Genomic DNA, 23,382 nt, shown 5'->3' on the forward strand with positions numbered 1-23,382 from the left:
CTGGGAGAGAGGTGTTGATTCCTCCTCCTGTTCCTGCCAGGGTGTGAGTCACAGGTGTTCTGGGATTAGGGATACCTGGAGTACAGATGTGCCAATTCCATGGGTGCTTTGGGGCTAGGGCACAGAAAAAATGTAGATGCTCGGCACCCATGGGGCAGTTCTCTATCACCTGTCCCTCCCCCCGCACCTCCTGCATGCTGGCAGGCCCCATGGATCAGCACCTCCTCCTCCTTCCCTGTGCCTGCCATGGGTCAGCTGTTTCGCGAGATCAGGAGGCGCTGGAAGGGGAGAGGGAAGAGCGTGGGATCAGTGCACTCAGGGGAGAGAGTAGCACTGAGTAGGGGCAGCCAGGGGATGGGAAGAAGGAAGGATGGGTGCAGCTTTTAGGGGAGGGTTGGAGCAGGAGCAAGGCCTGGCCAGAGCAGCCCCCATCAGATTAGAAAAACAGGCTCATTTGTCTCAGGTCCCACCCCACCACACTATGACACCTACCTAATGCTATACACACCCGGCCCTTTCGTTGCTGAAACTTATGTCATTCAGGGATCTCCCCCCAGACTGATATAATTTTTTCTGACAAAATGCAAGTGTGGACAAAGCCAAAGTTATAGGGGGAAGCACAAATATGGGCCCTGAATGAGTTTGACTGCTCTGACCTGGACTTGAAGTGTAAAACTAACAGGGCTAATGGGAACAATGGATCTTCAGTGAGCTAACCAGGCTTCAATAATCTTTCAAGAACAGCAAACAACGATTAAGCAGCACAGCAGCAAATTTTCCAAAATCAGGTCACCAAACTGGACACAGAAACTTGTGTGTATGAGAGACAAAGACTATTTCCAACAACAATATCTACTTTTAAACAATGCACTGATTACTAACCAACCAATATGTTACAGTCTCTGGGATATCGAAATTAAAAACACAGCCCAAAGTAATTCCTGAAGTGTTGTACTTAGCACAATATCATTACGTCAGATTGCCGGAGTTTCTCTCTACTGCATGATGTCATCACTAGATTTAATCCTTTGTACCTCTTTGCATTTCATGAAATATCTGTAGAGTAGGTTTGCACTTGTGATTTGAAAAAGTCTGCTGGAACTAATTAATAATGAACCAATATAAGTATTTGTAGCATCTGTTGTATTTTGTATGTTTGACATTGTATTCAATCCTCTCTCACAGTTAACACCGGTGGAAAATTTGTCTCTGCTCAATGTACAGTATTAATGTACCTTGTATTAAATATTTTAGCTCTGATTAATCTAAAAGTTACTAGGGTTAATTCAGTCCTCTTTTACACACGCACAATCCCACTGAAGCCATAGGCATAACAAAATTGAGCCATACAAAATCTCTAATCTGGCACTAACCAGTAACATAGGGCAGTGCAAATCTATCCTAAACAGATTACACCCATATAGCAACAACTGCATAATGAGTTTAGCTGCTTAGCAACCAACGCACAAGAATACCAGGTAAAATGGATTAGAAACCTTAGATTTCTCCCAGATAAATGTAACTGGACAGCCAGTAAGGATAATTTGCACCGCAGATCTCAAATGACACCATGAACAATTAACACACAAGACATTTACTATCCTGCTAAATAAACATAAGGGAAAAAAACTTCTTTAACAGGTTCAAGAACTATTTTCCCTACTTAAGAACATACTACTTCTTAAAGGAACTCAGGCTAAAAATCATGTATCAAACAAAAGAAATATTACACTCTGCCCTCTGTTACTGATACCACCTATAATGGGGCAACTGCTCTACACTGGCATGGAAGGGACAAAAGCAGGGATGGGCAATAATTTTTAATGGGGGGGCACTCCAAGTTTTTCTTTAGTGGTAAAGGGCTGCATTTTATGCAGTGGGTGTGGGGTCTGGGATGGTGAGTGAGGTGTAGAAGGGAGCTTTTGATAGAGGACTGAGGTGCAGGAGGGGCTGTGGGATCTGAGAGGGAGTTTGGGTGAAGGAGGTGGTTATAATCTGGGGCAGACTCTTGGCGTGCAGGGTCCAGGAGGGGGTATGGGTGCAGGAGAAGATTCTGGCCTGGGGAAGTGGTGTAGGAGGGATGACAGGGTCTGGGAGGGAGTCATGATGTGGAGGAAGTGGGGAGAGGGGATACAGAGGGTTTGGATGGTGATCTGGGGCAGCAAGGGTGGTGGCCTGGAGCAGGTAGTTGAGAGGAGAGAGGGATGGGGTATGCAAGGCTAGGAGGTGCTTACTTAGGTGGCTCCCAGCCAGCAGCCTTGCAGGATCCTGAGACATGTTCCCTGCCTGTCTGCTAGGCTGGCTGCTCCATGTGGCTCTGCTCCAGCACCAGGAGGGAAAAGGGAGGAGGCTTTACTTGTTGGCCTTGCCGCCAGGAATATTTCTCAGCTTCTATTGGCTGGAAACTGGTCAATGAGAGCAGAGAGATTTTGCTAGGGGGCAGGGAGAGCATACGACACTTCCCAGTCCCTCCCCAGTATGCCGAACAATTAGCAGCCACTGTTTAAAGCAAGAGCTACTATGTAGTAAAGGTGCCAGAGAGGTGACAGTGAGCCAGATCCAGTGGCATGGCGGGACGAATCTGGCCCACTAGCCACCTCTTACCCACCCCTGGAGTAAAGCATCCTTAGAGAGGCTGTGCAGAGCTCAGTCAAGGGGGGAAAGCTTACTGGAAGTCGATCAGGGGAAGGCTTAGAAACAGCCACTCAGGCTAGGCTTGGCCCTATAAAAAGGGCTGCAGAGCAGAAAGGATCTGAATCTCTCTCTGGAGGACAAGTGAAACTGATAGAAGAGGTTACAGGAGATGCAAACATGGCTACTGCTTAGAGGGTCCTGGGTAGGGACCTGGAGTAGTAGGCGGGACCTGGATCTCCCCAAGGGTCATGGTTGCACTGCACTAGCCACTGGGAGTATGGCCAATCCAGACTGTATTTTGCTCCTAGGGTGACACACTAGACACTGGGCTACAGTTGGCCTCTGAGGCAGGTGCTAAAACCGAGGATTGCTGGTTCCCCCAGAATGGGTGAAAATGAAGTTGGGACACAGCTAGAGGGCACAGTCACCTCCTTACATGCAAAAATTAAAATCTTATTTATTTTTCACTCTTTACACTGTGTGCTCAGCTTTGAGTACTTTATATTTAGGAATAAAAACTGGCTAGTCCTCTTCATGTCCTGGTTTTCATGCTATCATAATACTGTATGTAATGTGTGAACTGTGAACACTGCACGGGAATATTTAAATACAAACAAAAACCAGTTTGCATTGTCCATTAAAAAACAATACCTACCAATTCCAATAGTATTAGGTTCTGTGATTTATTTTTAGCAAAACTTAATTTTTGGATGCTAATTTCCTGATAATACTGACATTTTTAGACAGTAGTCCAAGAACTAAGGCATAGGTTCTATTTCATTATTTATTTCTCAGAGCCTAATTGTACTAGGTGCTGTATATACACATAGTAAGAGATTGTCCCTCCCAGAAAGAGTTTAGGGTACGTCTACATTGGCAAGATTTTGCGCCAAAGCATTTGCTTTGGTGCAAAATCTTGCCACCTGTCTACACTGGCCGCGAGCACTTGTGCAAGAACACTGACGTTCTAATGTATAAAATCAGTGCTTCTTGCACAAATACTCTGACGCTCCCGCTCAGGGATAAGCCCTTTTGTGCAACTGTTCTTGTGCAAGAGACCAGTGTAGACAGGCAACATCAATTTCTTGTGCAAGAAAGCCCAATGTTTAAAATGGCCATTGGAGCTTTCTCGCGCAAGAGAGCATCTACACTGGCATGGATGGTCTTGCTCAAAAGCTCATCTTTTGCACAAAGGCACATGCCAGTGTAGACGCTCTCTTACTCAAATACTCTAACGCAAAAACTCTTGCGTTAAAGAGTATTTGCGCAAAATCTTGCCAATATAGACGTAGCCTTCTGTTTAAATAGACAAGGCAGACAAAGAATGGGAAAAGGAAGTATCATCATTCCTGTTTTACAGATGAGGAACTGAAGTACACTATGGCTGTGTCTACACTGGGCCACTTATTCCGGAAAAGCAGCTGCTTTTCCAGAATAAGCTGTGAGCTGTCTACACTGGCCCCTTGAATTTCCGGAAAAGCAGTGACAATTTACTGTAAGAAATCAGCTGCTTTTCTGGAAAAACTATGCTGCTCCCGCTCAGGCAAAAGTCCATTTCCGGAAAAACTGTTCCGGAAAAGGGCCAGTGTAGACAGAAAATAACGATCGGGGCTGTTTTCCGGAAAAGCACGTCTACATTGGCCACGGACGCTTTTCCGGAAAAGTATCCTGCCAATGTAGACGCTCTTTTTCCGGAAATACTTATTACAGAAAACTGTTCCGTTTTAAGCATTTCTGGATAAAGGTGCCAGTGTAGACACAGCTTATTAGTTGGGTAATCTCTAGTACAAGGCAAAGAATGTAGACAGATGAAAGGCCTTACAAACTAGCTCATGAACTGTGAATCATGCATAGGAGTTATTGTGTTTAGCATTTAACCACTGTAGAATATGTCCATATGTCATCTTGGAGTAGAGAATTTTTAGTGCCCATCTTCATAACCTTCCTGGTTTTCACTGATTTTAATTTGTTTATGCAATCCATTTCTAGTCCAACAGAAGTTACCATGGGGCTGATTGTGAATCTTCCATAAGATGTGATTGTGGAAGAAATCTGAGTATCAATCAATAGGAAAATTGTTCTGCTAAAAAGAATGTCTTAAAATGTAAACTGGGCTATGTTCAATGTATCATGGAATTTAGCCAAAGGCAAACATTTTTGATTGCTGTTGATGAAGCTGTTGATATTTTGAGAGCTATATACAAGTAACAGCCTGAAAGATATAACAAGGAGCACAACATTGGTCTAAAGAACAAATAATTGAGCTTTTTATACATTTATAAGAAACTATCCAAACAGATTTTTGTGTGAGGAAATTTCTTTCAAACATGACCACTCGCATATACAGATTATATTTTATATTTAACCCTCAGAGTTCATTTTAAACGTAGATTACTGCTTGATACTGCCCTCTTGATGTATTGATATGACTGTGTGGGATAGTCACATTTTGCAAAATCTAATGTTTCATTAAAAAAAAGAGTTTCTAACTTTCATAGTATGTCTACACTACAGCACTAATTCGAACTAACTTAATTCAAATTAGTTAATATGAACTAAGCTAATTCGAATTAGTGCATCTAGACCTAAAAACTAGTTCAAATTAGCATTTTGCTAATTTGAACTAGCATGTCCACATTGAGTGGACCCTGAACTGAGGTTAAGGCTGGCTGGAAGCAGTGCCGGCAGGGCATCAGATTAGGACTTAAGAGTGTGGAGCTGCTGTCTCATGCTACCCGAGGGCTGTGCTTAAAGGGACCCGACCCCCACCCCAGACAGACAGTTCTCAGGGGTTCCCCGCTCGCTTGTCTAACTCGATGGAAGACAGCAAAGGAGTCCTGGCTTGGAGTGCCCTTAGTGCCCACACTTGGCACATCCCAGCACTCAGCTGTCAGCCCAGCTGCGCTTGCCGCAGGCTGCCATCCGGGGGGGTCAATCGGGGGGCTGCAGGAGAGCTTCCACCCCGAGGAGCCTGCAGAGCCACTCCAGTCCTCTCCATTGGGGGCTCGTACCCCATTCCTCCCTCACCTCCTTCCACTTACCCCTTCCTAGCCCCCCTTCCTGATGTACAAAATAAAGGACATGTGTGTTCAAAAATAGAAACTCTCTTTATTTAACAAAAAGGGGGGGGAGGTTAACCTCTGGGGGAGACTGGGAAAAGGAAGTGGGAGAGGGGAAGAGAGAGGAGGGCAACTAAAATGATCAGGGGTTTGGAACAGGTCCCATATGAAGAGAGGCTAAAGAGACTGGGACTTTTCAGCTTACAAAAGAGGAGACTGAGGGGGGATATGATAGAGATCTATAAAAGCATGAGTGGTGTGGAGAGGGTGCATAAAGAAAAGTTCTTCATTAGTTCCCATAATAGAAGGACTAGAGGACACCAAATGAAATGAATGGGTAGCAGGCTTCAACTAATAAAAGAAAGTTGTTCATCACAAAGCAAAGAGTCAACCTGTGGAACTCCTTGCTGCAGGAGGCTGTGAAGGCTAGAACTAGAACAGAGTTTAAAGAGAATTTCGATACAGTCATGGAGGCTGGATCCATGGAGTGTTATTAGCCAGGGGGCAGAAATGGTGTCCCTGGCCTCTGTTTGTGGAAGGCTGGAGATGGATGGCACGAGACAAATGGCTTGGTCATTGTTTCGGTCCATCCCCTCCAGGGTCCCTAGTGTTGGCCACTGTCGGCAGACAGGCTACTGGGCTAGATGGACCTTTGGTCTGACCCAGTACGGCCATTCTAAGCTCAGGGCTCAGGGTCGGGGGTCTCACTGGACCACCCTGATTTTCATGCAAACCTGCTCCTGGGTGGTCAGGCTGGCAGCTATCCTGCGCTCAACGGCCACTTTCCTGTGCCTAGTGCGGACGTCGTGGATGAGGTCCACGATGTCCACACTAGACCAGGTGAGCGCCCGCCTCTTGCGGACCTGGGCAGGCTCCCAGGAGCTGCCAGCCTGGTCCCGGGAAGAGGCAGAGGGCTGGGTGGCAGCGGGTGGCTGGCTCGAGCTGTGCCAGGTGCAGGGTCTGATGGCTGGGTGCTGGCAGGCTTGCACCTGGCATGGGCACTGTAGCCAGCCCGTGCCCCTTTAAGGGCTCCGGGGCCAGGAGGGGGGCAGAAGAGTTTCCCTGGTGGTACCCAGAGTGGCCACCAGGGAAAGCTGGGGAGGGCTAGCCTCCCACTAGTTCGAAGTAAGTGGCTACACAGCCCTTAATTCGAATTACTTAATTCGAACTAGGCGTTAGTCCTCATGGAATGAGGTTTGCCTAGTTCGAATTAAGCGCTCCGCTAGTTCGATTTAAGTTTGAACTAGCGGTTTGCTAGTGTAGCGCCTATCAAAGTTAATTTGAACTTACGTCTGTTAGTTCGAATTAACTTTGTAGTGTAGACATACCCACAGTTCCTAAGTTTTCAATTATGAACCAAGAATAACTAATACAGTGTTGATTTCCTGGGTCTGTAAAATGACTGAAATCATAGGTCTGAAAAGAGCAAACTCCCTTATCCCACCATTCATCTCAACAACTAAAATAGATTTTTGGTCTTCTACACAGAATAAGCAGCGAGGAGTCCTGTGGCACCTTATAGACTAACTGAAGTGTAGGAGCAGAAGCTTTCGTGGGCAAAGACCCACTTCGTCAGATGCATGTAGTGGAAATTTCCAGAGGCAGGTATAAATATGCAGGCCAGGATCAGGCTGGAGATGACGAGGTGGATCCAATCAAGGAGGATGAGGCCCACTTCTAGCAGCTGATCTGGAGGTGTGAATTCCAAGAGAGCAGAAGCTGCTTTTGTAGTTACCAAGCCATTCACAGTCTTCGTTTAATCCAGAGTTGATTGTGTCAAACTTGAAGATGAACTGTAGCTCAGCAGTTTCTCTTTGAAGTCTGGTCCTGACGTTTTTTTGCTGCAGGATGGCTACCTTTAGATCTGCAATTGTGTGTCCAGGAAGATTGAAGTGTTCCCCTACAGGTTTTTGTACACTTCAGTTAGTCTATAAGGTGCCACAAGACTCCTCGCCGCTTTTGCAGATTCAGACTAACACAGCTACCCCTCTGATTCTTTACACAGAATAAGTTGACATCCCTGCTGAGCATACTCTGATAAGGTGTAAAATGGAATCACTTCTATAATATGTGAATGCTAAACTGTACTATGTTTCTGTTAGGGTTTTAAACTGCCATCCTTCCTCCCAGTATCCAGCTGCCTGCCACATAAAAATCAACAGCAATAGCAAAGTCCCTAGTTCATATTGTCTCAGGTGCTTGTCCCTTTTAACAGCTGTTCTTTCCTGTGACATCAGTTATGCCCTGATGACTGGTAGCAGAATCCTAGGATGCTACACACTGACTTTTCAGTGGAGGGAAATCACTGGTGCAGATGCTGGGAAAACTGTAAGTTTAGCTTGTCTCACACATATAGACGCATCTGTCCTGGAACAGAGACAATCAAAAACATCAAGCAGGAAAACCCTTTTTCTCTAGAAACCTCCCTGTATCAACCACAGACTCTCCTGAAGGAAAACTATGCAACAAAACTACTAACAACTCAGCATTTCTTCAAAGACTAAAATCTTATCCTCACACTAAGAAACCTCCCGCCCGTCTCCACACACACTTGTTAGAACTGTATAGCACTGTAGAACTTGCACCATCTGATGAGTCATGTTTCAACAGTACAGTTGTATCTTTCCTGTTACTCCTACCAATAAACATGGGGAAAAGTATATTAAACAATATTTTTTTTTCTAAATTCTCCATTAGCAGGTGAAGCATGGTCTAACAATCTAAAGAAAGGACCGGCAGTCAGACACTTGAGTTATAATTTAGACTCTGGTAGTAGCTCATTTCTTTCACATTAGAAGAAGTCACTGAGACCAAAAGTTCCCAAAGTGTCCACTAATTTTGAGTGTCCAACTTTAGATACCTCTGCTAGTTGGACTTCAAGGGTACGTCTACACTACATGCCTCTGTCGGCAGAGGCATGTAGATTTGTTTGTTCAGCAAAGGTAAATGAAGCCGCGATTTAAATGATCGCGGCTTCATTTACATTTACATGGCTGCCGCGCTGAGCCGACAAACAGCTGATCAGCTGTTTGTCGGCTCGCCGCTAGTCTGGACGTTCCCCCTGTCGACATCAAAGCCCTTTGTCGGCAGCCCCGGTAAACCTCATTCCACGAGGAGTAACGGGGCTGCCGACAAAGGGCTTTGATGTCGACAGGGGGAACGTCCAGACTAGCGGCGAGCTGACAAACAGCTGATCAGCTGTTTGTCGGCTCAGCGCGGCAGCCATGTAAATGTAAATGAAGCCGCGATCATTTAAATCGCGGCTTCATTTGCCTTTGCTGATCTGTCTAATCTACATGCCTCTGCCGACAGAGGCATGTAGTCTAGACACAGCCAAAGTGTCAAGCTGCGTATTTAAAATTTGAGGAAGCCAAAATTAGCAGATACCTCCATTGCACAAATGGCAGAGATTAAGGCAAAATGTAACTATGCCTATTTATTAAACCTGCATAGCAGGGTTGTTTGGGAGTATTAATGTATGTTTATAAAGCACTGTGAAGATGAAATAAATATATTGTTTTAATTACTGAAATTTCTCTTCCAGAAAACTGGTTTTAAAATAAATATAAATACATAAAATCAACGAATCAAATAAATATGTCTCAAATGAGTCACATCAAGAGCTATAAATGGTATTAAAGAGCAGATAGCATGAAAGTCAAACTAGCCAGTTTATTCATCTTGCCACTTAACATCCCACATCATTTTAATAATTTTTATGTTAGCTAATGCCATCTGCAAAATTTATCAAAGCTAGATTTCTTAACCACAACATGACATACCTGCACACACACATATGAGTACACACACATTACATATTCATATTAAAATATCCGAGTGTTTTCTAACAAAATGGCAGCAATGTATTAAGTTGCTGAATTTTTGCTTTAGAATCAACACATACAATCCTTGAAGAAGTACTGTAGCACGGAAGAGAGGAGAGATGATCTTATGGTTAAGGCACCGAATTGGGACTCAGGAGACTAGTGTTCAGTTCTTAGCTCTGCCACAGACTTCCAGTATAACATCTCTCTATTCCTCAGCTCCCCATTTCTAAAATTTGGATAATAGTTGTTAACTTCATGGTGGCTTGGGAGAATAACTATTCTCTTCTCATAGAATCATAGGGTTAGAAGAGATCTCAGGAGGTAATCAAATCCAATCCTCTGCTCAAAGCAGGACCAACCCCAATTAAATCATCCCAGCCAAGGCTTTGTTAAGCCAGGACTTAAAAACCTCTAGGGATGGAGATTCCATGTCCTTCCTAGGTAACCCATTCCAGGGCTTCCACCCTCCTAGTAAAATTCACGAGAAAGAAAAAATTCCATTGCAAATGCACTAGAAAGCTGACTTTAAACATTCATAACTCCATCTGTTAAAACTAATTTCTTCAAAATTGTCTTGATGTTAACATCTCAGTATAATTAACAGATTATAAGGCAAAGGGACAATTATGACTATCTCCTCTGACCACCAGTCTATATAAAATAATCTACATTTGAAGCATCTAGCATCCTTCCTTTCTCAAATTATTCAGGAACTAGAAGATTTACTTGGCATTGCTCAGATCCTTAACTCAATTAATTTTTGTTTTTCTTCATTTAAATCATTGCTCTGGGCTGGGGCTGTGGATGAGGGGTCAGCATGCAGGCTTCCCTGGGGAGATAGGACAACCCCGGCCCTCTCTCACCACAGTAGCAATCTGGTCTTGACCAATCTTTTACAAAAGTTTACATTTAGGTTTGAGACAAAATATGAAAATAATGTAGTACCAAAAGGATGTGTTTTAGGAAGTAGGGAGCAACTTCTTTCATGATGTTATTTGAATTAAATTATTCAGTATTTCCCTCTCAATTATTTGTTCAGTTTATAACGCTGGGTGAACAACAGATGGAAGTTCCACAACTTTTCAAATAACATATTTTAATTTTCTGATAATCTCTTAAATTCAGTGAAGCACATTTAAATCCATCCTCATTTACCAAGTACTTCAACACATGCTTGATTTTTATGTCAATGGGATTTAAGCACTGGTTTAAAGTAAAAAACATGCTTTCATGATTAACCCTAACCCTAACCCTTGTACAAATTATGGTTCCAATCCTGAAGTCAATGGGACAAAACATGGGATTGAAGTTAAACATGTGTAAATATCTGCAGACTAAGGATGCTATTGTTCCTGGAAGCCTTCTCATCTGTGTGGAGAGGCTGTCCAACACTGTTGTCAGTCAAAATCAAAAAGCATTGTTAAAGTAATAGTACCCATATTGTATCTACTTGGCACAGTTCCTAAACTAGGCCCTTAATTTTCCAAATTAATTCCATAGTATATCTCTGATGACTAAAAACATATTAATGAAATGGGCATCTGACTAGAACTAAAATGTCTACCTTCTGAAGAGGAAGAGACAAGGTATGTTTGGTAACATCTTGAATTGGACCAATTTCTGCAGCGTTTACACAGAGCTCTCCTTGAGGTCTGCTCTGTGTAACTTGAAAGTTAGTCTCTTTCACCAATAAAAGATGGACCAATCAAGATATTAGAAAACCCATCTCGTCCCTCTGATACAGCAGCGGGGAACATTTTGGGGATTGGGGACCACTGGGCCACAGAAAAATTAGTCAGGGCACATTCCAGTGACAAACAAACAAACAAATCTCATGGACGTGACACCTGTCTGATAAGCAGACAAAAAAGGAAAGACACTCACCTCACTCATGTAACTTGGGGCACCAGGGTTCCCTTGCACTCCAATCCCATTGGGGGGGAAAGACTCAGGGCTTCCCCCCAGAGCTGGATTAACTCTTCTGGGGGCCCAGGGCTAGAAGATTTTGTGAAGCTCCCCTAGACTCTGGGGTAGGGTGGGAAATGAAGGGTTCAGTATATAGGAGGGTGCTGCTGAGGAGTGAGCTGGGGCTGGAGGTGCAGGATCTAGATATATGATAGAGTGCAGGAGTGGGTTGGGGTGGGAGGCTCTGGGCAGGAAGGAGTGCAGGAATGGGATGGGGTGGAGGTACAGAGTCTGGGTGAAGAAGGGGCTGGGAGTAGAGGAGTCGGGGAGCTGCTGGAGTGGGGTGGCACTGGGATGTGGGGTCTGAGCAGGAAAGGGGATGCAGGAGTGGGATGGGGGTTTGTCTGGGAGGGAAGGAACGTGAGGGAGGGGGCAGGAGTTGGGAGCACCACTTGGCGCAGCTCCTATGGGTGCACAGGTGACTCCATGTCACTCTGTGCTGCCAGGCACCATCCCCCACCACTCCCATTGACCAGGATTCCAGGCCAATGAGAGCAATGGGGGTGAAGCCTGCAAGCCAGAGCAAGCTAGGGAGCTTCCCTGTGCTACCAATCCCAGCGCAGTGCTGTCCCTCTTCCTCTGTGCCCCCCTCGCCTCCGCCCCTTACCAGGCAGATCCCGCAGACCAGATGCAGCCTGTGGATCCAGCCCACAAGGCTTGGGACTCCCTCCCTAGCAGCATGGCTGGAGCACCAGTGCTGGCTTGCCGCATTGTGGATGGAGGGGGAGCTCCAAGCCTGGTGGGCTGAATCAAGGCAAGCTGAAGGCTGGGTTGGATCCACAGGCCTTAGGTTCCCCATCCCTGCTCTAATATCATAAGACTTACAAGGCTGCAATACCACATTATAAAGGCAAAAACTGCAGTATGTCTTGCCATGCAATCTTCTGCACTGTCTGCAGAGTTCAAATTACACTTTACAGTCTGCAAGGGAAAGCTCTCACATTTTAGAAGCATTAATTTTTGTGGGGAAGGGAATAAAAGTTAAAATAAAGTTATGTCGAGTAAACAAACATCAAGTACTTGGAAATAAATACAGTGCCAGTGCTCTCCAGTATGAGCTTAACTGTAAAATTTAAGCAGAAGGACCATTATTTTAGCGCCCCATTCTGAGATGCTCAGTACTCAGTACTATGACCTCCCACTGCAAAGGTTATAGAGTAGTTTTTAAACTAAGGGCTGGGGGAAAGCCGACAGGTGCGGAGGAGCATATGGATCAGACAGAAACATCTATTAGGGAAGATTCTATTAAGAGAGATGCTTTATGTTCTAGTCAGGAGGAGAGGATGGAAGTACGGGTCGGATCAGATGAGACACAATCAAATTAAAAAAAAAGAGTCTAACACATCAAGACAGACAGATAAATAGTGACACATTATTAAAGTGCTTGTACACAAATGCTAGAAGTCTAAATAGTAAAATGGGCGAACTAGAGTGCCTAGCTTTAATGGAGGAACTGATATAATAGGCATCACAGACACATGGTGGAATAAGGACAATCAATGGGACACAGTCATACCAGGGTACAAAATATATCAGAAGGGCAGAACAGGTCATGCTGGTGGGGAAGTGGCACTATACATGAAAGAAAATGTAGAATCAAACGAAGTAAACATCTTAAATGAGCCAAAATGTTCAATAGAATCACTATGGATAGTAATTCCATGCTCCAATATTAAGAATACAGCAGTAGGGATATATTATTGACCATCTGATCAGGACAATGATAGTGACTATGAAATGTTAAAGGAGATTAGAGAGGCTATCAAATTAAAAACCTTAATAATAGTGGGAGATTTCAATTATCACCATACTGACTAGATACATGTCACCTCAGCACGTGATGCAGAGATACAATTTCTTGATACCTTAAATGACTACTTCTTGGAGCAGCTGGTTCTGGAACCCATAAGGGGAGAAGCTGTTCTTGATTTAGTCCTAAGTGGAGCACAGGATCTGGTTCAAGAGGACCACTGGACCGCTTAGAATTCGTGACCATAATATAACAAAATTTAACATCCCTGTGGTGGGAAAAACACCTCAGCAGCCCAACAGTCTGACATTTAATTTCAGAAAGGGGAACTACACAAAAATGAGGAACTTAGTTAAATAGAAATTAAAAGGTATGGTGACAAAAGTAAAATCTCTGCAAGTGGCATGGAAACTTTTCAAAGACACCATAATAGAGGTCCAACTTAAATGTATACCCCAAATTAAAAAACATAGAAAGAGAATCAATGAAGTGTCACCGTGGCTTAACTACGAGGTAAAAGAAGCAGTGACAGATAAAAAGATCTCTTTTAAAAAGTGGAAGTCAAATCCTAGTGAGGAAAGTAGAAAGGACCATAAACTTTGTCAAATTAAGTGTAAAAATATAATAAGAAAAGCCAAAAAGGAGTTTGAAGAACAGCTAGCCAAAAACTCAAAAAGTAATAGTAAAATGTTTTTAAAATACATCAGAAGCAGGAAGCTGGCTAAACAACCAGTGAGGCCCTTGGACGATCGAGACGCTAAAGGAGCACTCAAAGATGATAAAGTCATAGCGGAGAAGCTAAATGAATTATTTGCTTCAGTCTTCACGGCTGAGGATACTGGGCAGATTCCCAAACCTGAACCATTCTTTTTAGGTGACAAATCTGAGGAACAGTCCCAGATTGAGGTGTCAGTACTAGAGGTTTTGGAACAAATTGATAAACTTAACAGTAACAAGTCACCGGGACCAGATGACATTCACCCAAGAGTTCTGAAAGAACTCAAATCGGAAATTGCAGAACTATTAACTGTGGTTTGTAACCTATCCTTTAAATCGGCTTCCTATCTAACGATTGGAAGATAGCTAACATGATGCCAATATTTAAAAAGGGCTCTAGAAGTGATCCTGGCAATTACAGACCTGTAAGTCTAACGTCAGTACTGGCCAAATTAGTTGAAACTATAGTTAATAATAAAATTGTCAGACACATGGATGAATATAATTTGTTGGGGGTTTCTGTAAAGAGAAATTATGTGTTGCTAATCTGCTGGAGTTCTCTGAGGGGGTCAAAATATGTGGACAAGGGGGATCCAGTGGATATAGTATGCTTATATTTCCAAAAAGCCTTTGACAAGGTCTCTCACCAAAAGCTCTTAAGTAATGTAAGTTGTCATGGGATAAGAGGGAAAGTCCTTTTGTGGATGATAACTGGTTAAAAGACAGGAAATAAAGGGTAGGAATAAATGATAAGTTTTCCAAGTGGAGAGAGGTAACTAATGGGGTCCCCCAAGCATCTGTTCTGGGACCCATCCTATTCAATTTATTTATAACTGATATATAGGAAGGGATAAACAGTAAGATAGCAACATTTGCAGATGATACCAAACTGCTCAAGATAGTTAAGACCAAAGCAGACTGTGAAGAGCTTCAAAAAGGTCTCACCAAACGAAGTGACTGGGCAACAAAATGGCAAATGAAATTTAATGTTGATAAATGTGAAGTAATGCACACTGGAAAAAAATAATCTCAACTATATATATAATATGATGGGGGCTGATTTGGCTATAACTACTCAAGAGAAGGATCTTGGAGTCATTGTGGATAGTTCTCTGAAAACATCCACTCAGTGTGCAGTGGCAGTCAAAAAAAGCAAATAAAATGTTAGGAGTCATTAAAAAAGGGATAGAGAATAAGATAGAAAATATCTTATTGCCTCTATATAAATCCATGGTACACCCACATCTTGAATACTGTGTACAGATGTGGTCACCACATTTCAAAAAAGATATATTGGCATTGGAAAAGGTTCTGAAAAGGGCAACAAAAATGATTAGGGGTGTGGAACGGGTCCCAAATGAAGAGAGATTAAAAAGACTTGGACTTTTAAACTTAGAAAAGAAGAGACTAAATATAGGGGGATATAATAGAGATCTATAAAATCATGACTGATATGGAAAAAGTGAATAAGAAAAAGTTATTTACGTATTCCCACAATATAAGAATTAGGGGTCACCAAAAGAAATTAAGAGGCAGCAGGTTTAAAACAAACAAAAGGAAGTTTTTCTTCACTCAGCGCATAGTCAACCTGTAGAACTCCTTGCCAGAGGATGCGGTGAAGGCTAGAACTTTAACAGGGTTCAAAGAAGATCTAGATAGATTCATGGAGGTTAATTCCATCGATGGTTATTAGCCAGAATAAGTAAGAATGATATCCCTAGCCTCTGTTTCTCTGGAGGTGGGTGACAGGGGAAGGATCACGTGAAGATTACTTGTTGTGATCTCTCCCTCTGGGGTATCTGGTGTTGGCCACAGTCAGCAAACACGATACTCGGCTAGATGGACCTTTGGTCTGACCCAGTCTGGCCATTCTTATGTTCTTAGACTATTTTAGTCCAAACAGTTAATCTGACATTTTTGGCTCCACTGTGCAAAAGCCTTTGTCTCAGCAAAACTAGTTTTAACTGTACACTATCCTTTTTAAAGAACTGTTTCCCTATCTGGTTTGATTTTTTTACTCAATTGAAAATGAACAAATAATTCAGTGCATAATGTATATTTTTAACTCCTAATTCACAGTTACAATTTTTTTGTACAATTTCTACAAAGAATCTTTTGTTTGATTGTTCGCAAACAAGTTTTTAAATTAATTTCATTATTGAGCTGTGTTGTTTAGTTTTGATTGGACACATACATCACATGGTATTTCCCTTTGTTTAATAGAGTGATCTTAATTCTTAAAGACACAGTTTCTTGTGAAAATTATAAGCTCAAATTTTGCTCTCTGTTAATATGACAACTGAGTGAAATTAGTCCCTGCAGAGAATGCCAACACAAGGTATATGCATGATTAAAATTCTACATAAACCAATAGTGGTCTCAGTATTTCCCAGAGGAGACTATATCACAGTCAAATATACATAACTGTATCTTGGAACAGATACTTGTTAAGTGTTTAGACTAAGGATTGTAAATTCATTAGTTAACTCAAGTTACTTTGTGATCAGTTCATTCAAGATACAAAATGACCACAAACACTAGTCTAGTGATTCTCCTTGAGAAAGAGGAAATACTGTACAGTCTCTCTGATGGAGAGATGACTTGTATGGAAACAAAGGGGGAGGAGAACACAAGACTGAGAGACCGTCAGTGGAAACTGCTGACAAATTTGTGAATCTCTTACACCGGGAAAGGGCTTGGAGAGCAGGTAGAATGCAATTCAAAAGTGTCACTGGCCTGGGAGGTAAATCATTAGTACCAGCAGGGAGGGCGCAGCAGTGGCATGATTCGCTTTATACAAACCTGGCCTTTATTGATACTAACATTCCGCAGTCATATGACTCTTAATGGGCAGAATGGTATATTTATTTACATTTCGGAAGGTCTTATCTCCCTTAGTCTTGAAAATCTCACTCTATTGATGAAATCTATTTCTTTCACATACCTCATCCATTATTTTAAGAGTAGTATCTTCAGACATTTTGAAACTCATCTGAAATTCTAATTAGAGTGCTCCCCAGGGTCTTTCAGTTATCTTTGGTAGAAATAAACTTTATGTGGATTTTTTTCATATATGTTCCCAACACACTATTTGTGTTAACTGTAGAAAATGGAAAAGGATTAAAAAAAACCCACTACTTTAAATACTATAAAATTATGCCAACAATCTGCTAATGCAGGCCTGGACAAAATAGGCCCGACAAGCCACCATATCTGGCCTGCGGATGCAGCAGGAAGCCTCAGGCAGACTCCTTGCTTGCCCAACTCCTTCCTGTATGCCACTCAGAAAAGTGGCTGCCGGGCCATTTGTGTTTCACAGTTGGGGTGGGGGGAGAGGTTTCATGAGCTGTTCCTACCCCTCCTCCCCCACTCCTGTCCCCCTAACCCATATAACCCAAACTCTCTGCCCCTCTCCTGAAACCATATCTCCTCCCAGATCCTGCATCCCAATCCTCAGCCCTAGGTCACAACCCAAGCCCCTGTATCCCCTCCTGCACCCCAGTCCCGTGCCCCTGGTCAAAACTGCCTCCTTCACCCAAACTGCCTCCTAGACTCCAAACACTCTCCTGCACCCCAGTCCCTTATCCCAAGCTCCCTTCTGCACTCAGCCCCCACACCTCCTCCATTAATATAATGGCAGAGTGCAGTCCCTGACCACTTTCCAAAATCTTGGAGTGGCTCCCCATCAAAAATTATTGTCCACCCCTGTGCTAATGAAAAATTTGAAAACTGCAATCTAGATACAACCAACAATTTTTCTACAACACGCTAAGAGCATATTTTATCTTGTTAATTGTTCAGTTTAAAAATTTTACTCAACAATTCTGTTCAAAACCATTTTAGGCACAGATATTCCATAACTGTATGCACATGTAGCAATAGAAAATGCATATATAAATCAGATAAACATTTAACTGCTAATATGTGTATGTACATTTTTAGTTTTACTATGCAACTGGACAGCAAGTTTTTTGACATGTCTACTATTATTTCAAGGACTTTGAATTAGATGTAATGGGTTATTTTTTCTCTGGTTTAACTCTGCTTGTTTGAACAGGGTTGCACCAAAGATGGCTGCCCCAACAATTCTGATGTCATCCTTTGCTAAAAAAGAAACAGAACCTTGAACTCAGGGCTTGGCTAATAAATAATATAATAGATTTTCAGTATTTGATTTTAAATATATACATTTATTTATTTATAAATTTTAAATCTAAATATTATGTTTTCTCTAAGGACCAAATCCTAGCTTCATGAAAGTTAATGATGAAGTTTACATTGATGGCTAATGATTTGGAATATGTAATATTTTAAAATAACTTTTTAAGATTATGGATATTTTAAAGGTTTTAACCAGATACAAAATTGATATTCTACCCACAAAAATGCTTATTTACAAATTAGGCTTTATCCTGCAGTCCTACAGCATAACTCCCACTGAAGTTAATAAGATAACACTAAGTAGGAAAGGAACTTTAAGCAGACATCTGTTGTCCACTCTTCTGGATGACAGAGAGAAATAAAAAGCTACGGGGATGAAGTATGCAAATTAGCGCTGAATAGGACTAGTCTCAAACATCCTAAATAACAGTTTCAGAGAGTCTAGATAATTCACTTACCATCCAAACAGAATTTTTAAGATGACAGAGTGCTTATGTATGGTAGCAATCCCGGTCTAGATAGGGATTCCATCTCAGATTCTAACAGTGAACATGTAGTAGAGAAGGGAATCGTTTAGGGAGTAAGGATCTCGTTATCAGCTTTTGCTGTCCTCCTACCTCATGGTCAGCGTTAGCTTGATAGAAGTTGAACTGAAGGGCAGCATATCTGCCTCCTCTTCTTTTTGAGCTCTAAGAACATCAGCTTCATTTTACAGTGTAAGAAACTGAAAATATGAGCCACAGGAGGGTTCTCCCGTAATCTTATTTCTGTCCAAATTAAGAAAACTGGAATTTTAATGAACAATTTCGGTATCTCTTTCTTTCTGTTGTGGACACTAAGAACATTTTTATCTCAATTGTGTAAGCCACTGACATACCCTGTTATTGTATTCAGGAAATGTAGAAGATAAGTCAGTAACTTCTCTGCTGCCATCTTCTGGAATATCTAAGGCAACACAGTATTTATGCTGTTTAATAATGGCATTACATTTGCCATGAAGATTCTATTTGGGCAAGCAGTGAGCTAGATACCATTCTTAGAGCCCTGCAAATCCATGGATATCCCATAGCTCATTTTTGTGGATATGGATGTAGATACACAGTTTGTGTCTAGAAGCCTGCAAATTTGTGGATATCCACAGGTATCCACATTCACAGATGGGGATGTAGATATCCATGGCTCATTTTTGTATTCGTGCAGGGGCTCTAGCCATTCTCCTTTGATTTCTTTACATCATGCAAGTTAAAAGAAGAACCCATTAAAATTTCACGCTTCTGAAGCATCAATGAAATTCTCTAGAAATATTTCAAAACATGGTGTATTGGTACTTTTAATGCAGCTTCATTCTGAGCTGCAAATATTTAAAAATACTGTTGTACAGCTCTCTTGGTGTAAGTTAACCAAGAGGGTTATTTAGCCTACCTTAGTCTGGAAGCAGCAGTAGAGTTGTGTTAGATAGGGGTGTTTCCGTGCTAATGCCAGAATTCTTTTTTCTGTCATTGTACAGTCTACATCATCATCTTGAAGGATGACATCTTTCTTTAAGACTTTTACCGCATATACTTCATCTTTTCCTTTTAGCTCAGCTAGCATGACCTAGAACCAGTAGAAATCTTTGCTTACATACTGCACATAGAATCACACAAATATATTACATGACATGTTTAAATGCAATAGAAACAAATGCGTGCAGATTTTAAAAGTACGGAGCAATTAAATGGATAACTGCACTTACAGCACTCTCAAGATCTCTATTTTATGTGAAATTAACATTTTAAAATGGACACTTCTAGTAAAACTTTATATATCAGTCACATCATGTACACTTTGTCCACTTTAGTTAAGAATGCAGCCAGTTATCCAGTACTTTACAGCTTTCCTTCTATGCACAACTGCTGAGATCTGGATGATAGGGAAAGGGCTTCTGCTGCTGAGCTTGAGGAGGGGCAGAACCCCAACACAACTTAATTATCACATAGCATGTGGAATTTTTAAGACTGGCAGATGGACAAAAGCAACCAACCATCATTTGACATTCAAAGTGAGCAAATTTGGAGTGGAAATCATCTGGATAGAGAAAAATCAAGGAATTCCATAATGTCATTTCTCCACTCTTGTTTCCTTTTGGAATACACCTGCTGTGACTATTTTTCCTGTAAAGCAGTATTTATTCTTGATTTACTTAATGCAATTTGAAAAGTGAAATTCTGAAATGTAGAAATCTAGTTCAAAGCTCTTAGTCCTCATTTTTATAATGATTTAAACAATAAAATAAATCAGCTAATCAGCAGGATACATATTCAAGGTGGGAGCACTTTAGGCAATATTAACTAACACTAGCACTTTGTCCATTCAAGCAGCAGACACAAAAATAACCTATCAAGTCAGAGAAAGGCACCAACCTTGCCAAAGCTGCCTTTCCCTAATACTTTAATGAAGTTGAACTCTTCCAGGCCCAATCGTTTTGTCTGGACTTGTTTGACTTCCCCATTTTCACCATTCTCCCCAGGTTTATTAAGCTGGTTGTCTGCTGAAGATGTTGCTGTCGTCCTGTGTTCTTCTCCTCGATTGTCAAATGACAATGCTTTCCTAATGTTGTTTTCAAGCTCTTTGATTTCTGTGAAAAGATGGGAACAACCGATTGACTTCTCCACAAAACCAGTCCAATCCCATGCTATTATGGGCAATTCTGTCCCTCTTCTCACTATAAGAAATATACTGCTTGAAATTCTTAGGTAAAATTATTTAATTACCTAAGGGCTTAGGCAGTGAAATTCCCAAGTTTGTATTTCAATACCACATAAATAATATGATGCAGGGCAATCAATCTAAATAGACAGATAAAGTCATTCACTTCAAGTGCTACTGGTCCCATTCTGTTTCCAGAGTCACCACTGTAAATAAAGAATGCACAGTAACTCCTCTGAAGAAAAGACAGGACTATGTAGCACTTTAAAGACTAACAAGATGGTTTATTAGGTGATGAGCTTTCGTGGTCCAGACCCACTTCCTCAGATCAATATGTGGAAGAAAATTGGCATGACCATATATACACCAAAGTGATACAATCAAAAAAAATGAATGCATGTGAAATTGACAAATCAAATTTTAGAACAGAGTGGGGGTGAGGAGGGAAAGTTAGTGTCTATGAGGTAATGACATAAGGGTGATAATAGGGGAAGTTTCTGTGAGGTAATGAAATAGGGGTGATAATTGGGGAAGCTATCTTTGTAATGGGTGAGATAATTAGAGTCTTTGTTTAAACCCATATATAAAGTATCAAATTTAAGCATGAATGACAATTCTGAAGCTTCTCATTGAAGTCTGGAGTTAAAGTCAGGGTTCACAAGAACTCTCTCTTCTGGATTCACCATTTCCCTGAGTTTCACTATGAAGTCAATGGAATAGGCTGGTGTAAAGGAGAGGAGAATCCAGCCCACTCATAATTAAAAAAAACACATACAATTCACAAATTTCCCAACAGATTCTTAGATCTCTGAAGGTGATTTGGGGGGCTCACACGCCTTGTTTTATTAGTGTCTCCAGAGATAATGTTTTTAAAAGGATTGTCCCATATTTAAGCCCTCCTGCAGGTGACCCTACTTTTTTTAAAAAAATAGGTAAATACTTCATTTCTATCTCTCCCCTCCCATCTGTACTGGTGGGTTCTACTGCTAGCCAGATCTTTGCTCACCAGCTGCTCACCCACAAGCAGTGAATGTGGGCGTCTGGGGGCTGACAATGGGGGTGAGTGTGCAAAGCTGGTGGTCAGGCAAAGCTGCAGCACGAGGGGCCGTCTGCTTCCCCCTTCTGGTCTGACAGTGCAGTCCCTGCTGCGTGTCAGCTCTTGACCAACAGGCTCCCCCCACCCCATTTCCAGCTAGCACTAGCTGCTTGCTACAGTGGCTGGTGAGTGCGAGCAGGAAGTGGCTGGCTACATGTCACCTTTGCTGCCACCTATCAGCCCTTTACGCATTTCCTTTCTCACTGTCCTTTCCCTGCTGTGCCCATTCATACCCCTGTCCCACTCCCGGCCCTGCAATTCCCCAGACAGAGGCACTTAGCATTCTCCTCACATGCTGACACCCCACCCTAGGTTCTTCAGGTACGGTGTCCTGGGCTACTCTGTCCCCTATGCACTCTCCCCTTCCAAGCCGCCTCTCTGGCTGGGTTCTTCTGGTCCCTGGAGCTCAGTGCATCCTTTGGGTTTAACCCCTTCCTGCCTGCAGAAGGAGACAAGAGGTGGCTGGGCTGTGTTGGTGGCCAGCAGCAGCTTGGAGGTGTTAGCTGCCTTTTTACACTGTGGGCAGAAAGGCACAAGTTGCCTCCAGCAACAGGGAAGCGGGGAAGGGTGGGAGGAGGGGAGTGGAGGTGAGGGAGGAGCAGGAGGCAAGAGATGACCTCTGGAAAAACATGAGCCAGGTCGTCTCTATCCCTACCCCAACTCCCTTAGGCCCAACGCAGCTCCCATCCCTTCCCTCTCACATAATGCTGAAAGGCTGCTTCTTGCTGCATTCTGGTGTGAACCCTGAAATAAACTGGGGAGGGGTGCTGTGACTCTGCATGCCCCCTACATGTTGCCTTGTGAAGACCTGATGCCAGGTACCCGGAGAGGCAGGTCCCTCCTGAGGCTAGCCAGGCATGGAGAGTGGAGACCAATGAGTAGGGATGCTTGGGTCAGGTTGGTCAGTAACCCCATCCCCATGTGAGACAGGTGTACGGGAGTGTGTGTGTATTACCACTCCCTGTGCAAACCTTAAAGTTAAGCTGGTAAACTCCAACTATGCAGCATTTCTTTTTAACAGGGGCTCAGTCAACTTGATGTTCGCTTGAACATTTGTACTGCGTAGTTCTGATTGATTGCAATTGAATTTAAGTAATACAAGTAATTTTACTTGGTGTCCTGTATTCAGCACAGGGATATGGTCACCCTATGCTAAATGTTTATCACATTGTCTATCAAGGCCAGGATCCATTGGAACAGTACACTTACTCCTCAGAGAGATTGACATTAAAGCAATATTTATTGGTATTAAAACGAAATAGATATCTAACCCTGGTCACATGGAGAGGTTGGTGCTGACTTTGACCTATCTTCTTCTGAAGGTGTGGTTCCAGGAACTGGCTGCTGAGATTCTGCACCTGCAATTAGCTAAGAACATTCCCACAAAAAGAAATTTAGCTGTGAGATCCTCTACTACAAAAAGTGCAAAATAAGCAACTTCAAAAACAAAATAACTTCACAAAGGGAAGGAACTGAGAACAAACA

The 23,382-nt window shown here is 42.3% G+C and overlaps 1 protein-coding gene across 4 annotated transcripts in view; it reads right to left on the minus strand.

Moving 5' to 3' along the window:
• Positions 1-23,382, minus strand: part of PRKCE (protein kinase C epsilon) — a 465,689-nt gene that overhangs the window by 137,076 nt on the left and 305,231 nt on the right. For all 4 annotated transcript variants that reach the window (XM_075925412.2, XM_089777502.1, XM_089777503.1 and 1 more), the window contains 3 exons: positions 23,169-23,265; positions 20,516-20,730; positions 19,536-19,709 (listed from right to left, as the gene is read on the minus strand). In XM_075925412.2, coding sequence (XP_075781527.1) covers positions 19,536-19,709; positions 20,516-20,730; positions 23,169-23,265 — 486 coding nt within the window. The remainder of the gene's footprint in view (positions 1-19,535; positions 19,710-20,515; positions 20,731-23,168; positions 23,266-23,382) is intronic.

Source organism: Pelodiscus sinensis, chromosome 3 (genome assembly GCF_052426305.1).
Source record: "Pelodiscus sinensis isolate ZL-2025 chromosome 3, ASM5242630v1, whole genome shotgun sequence".
NCBI classification, from domain to species: Eukaryota; Metazoa; Chordata; order Testudines; family Trionychidae; genus Pelodiscus; species Pelodiscus sinensis.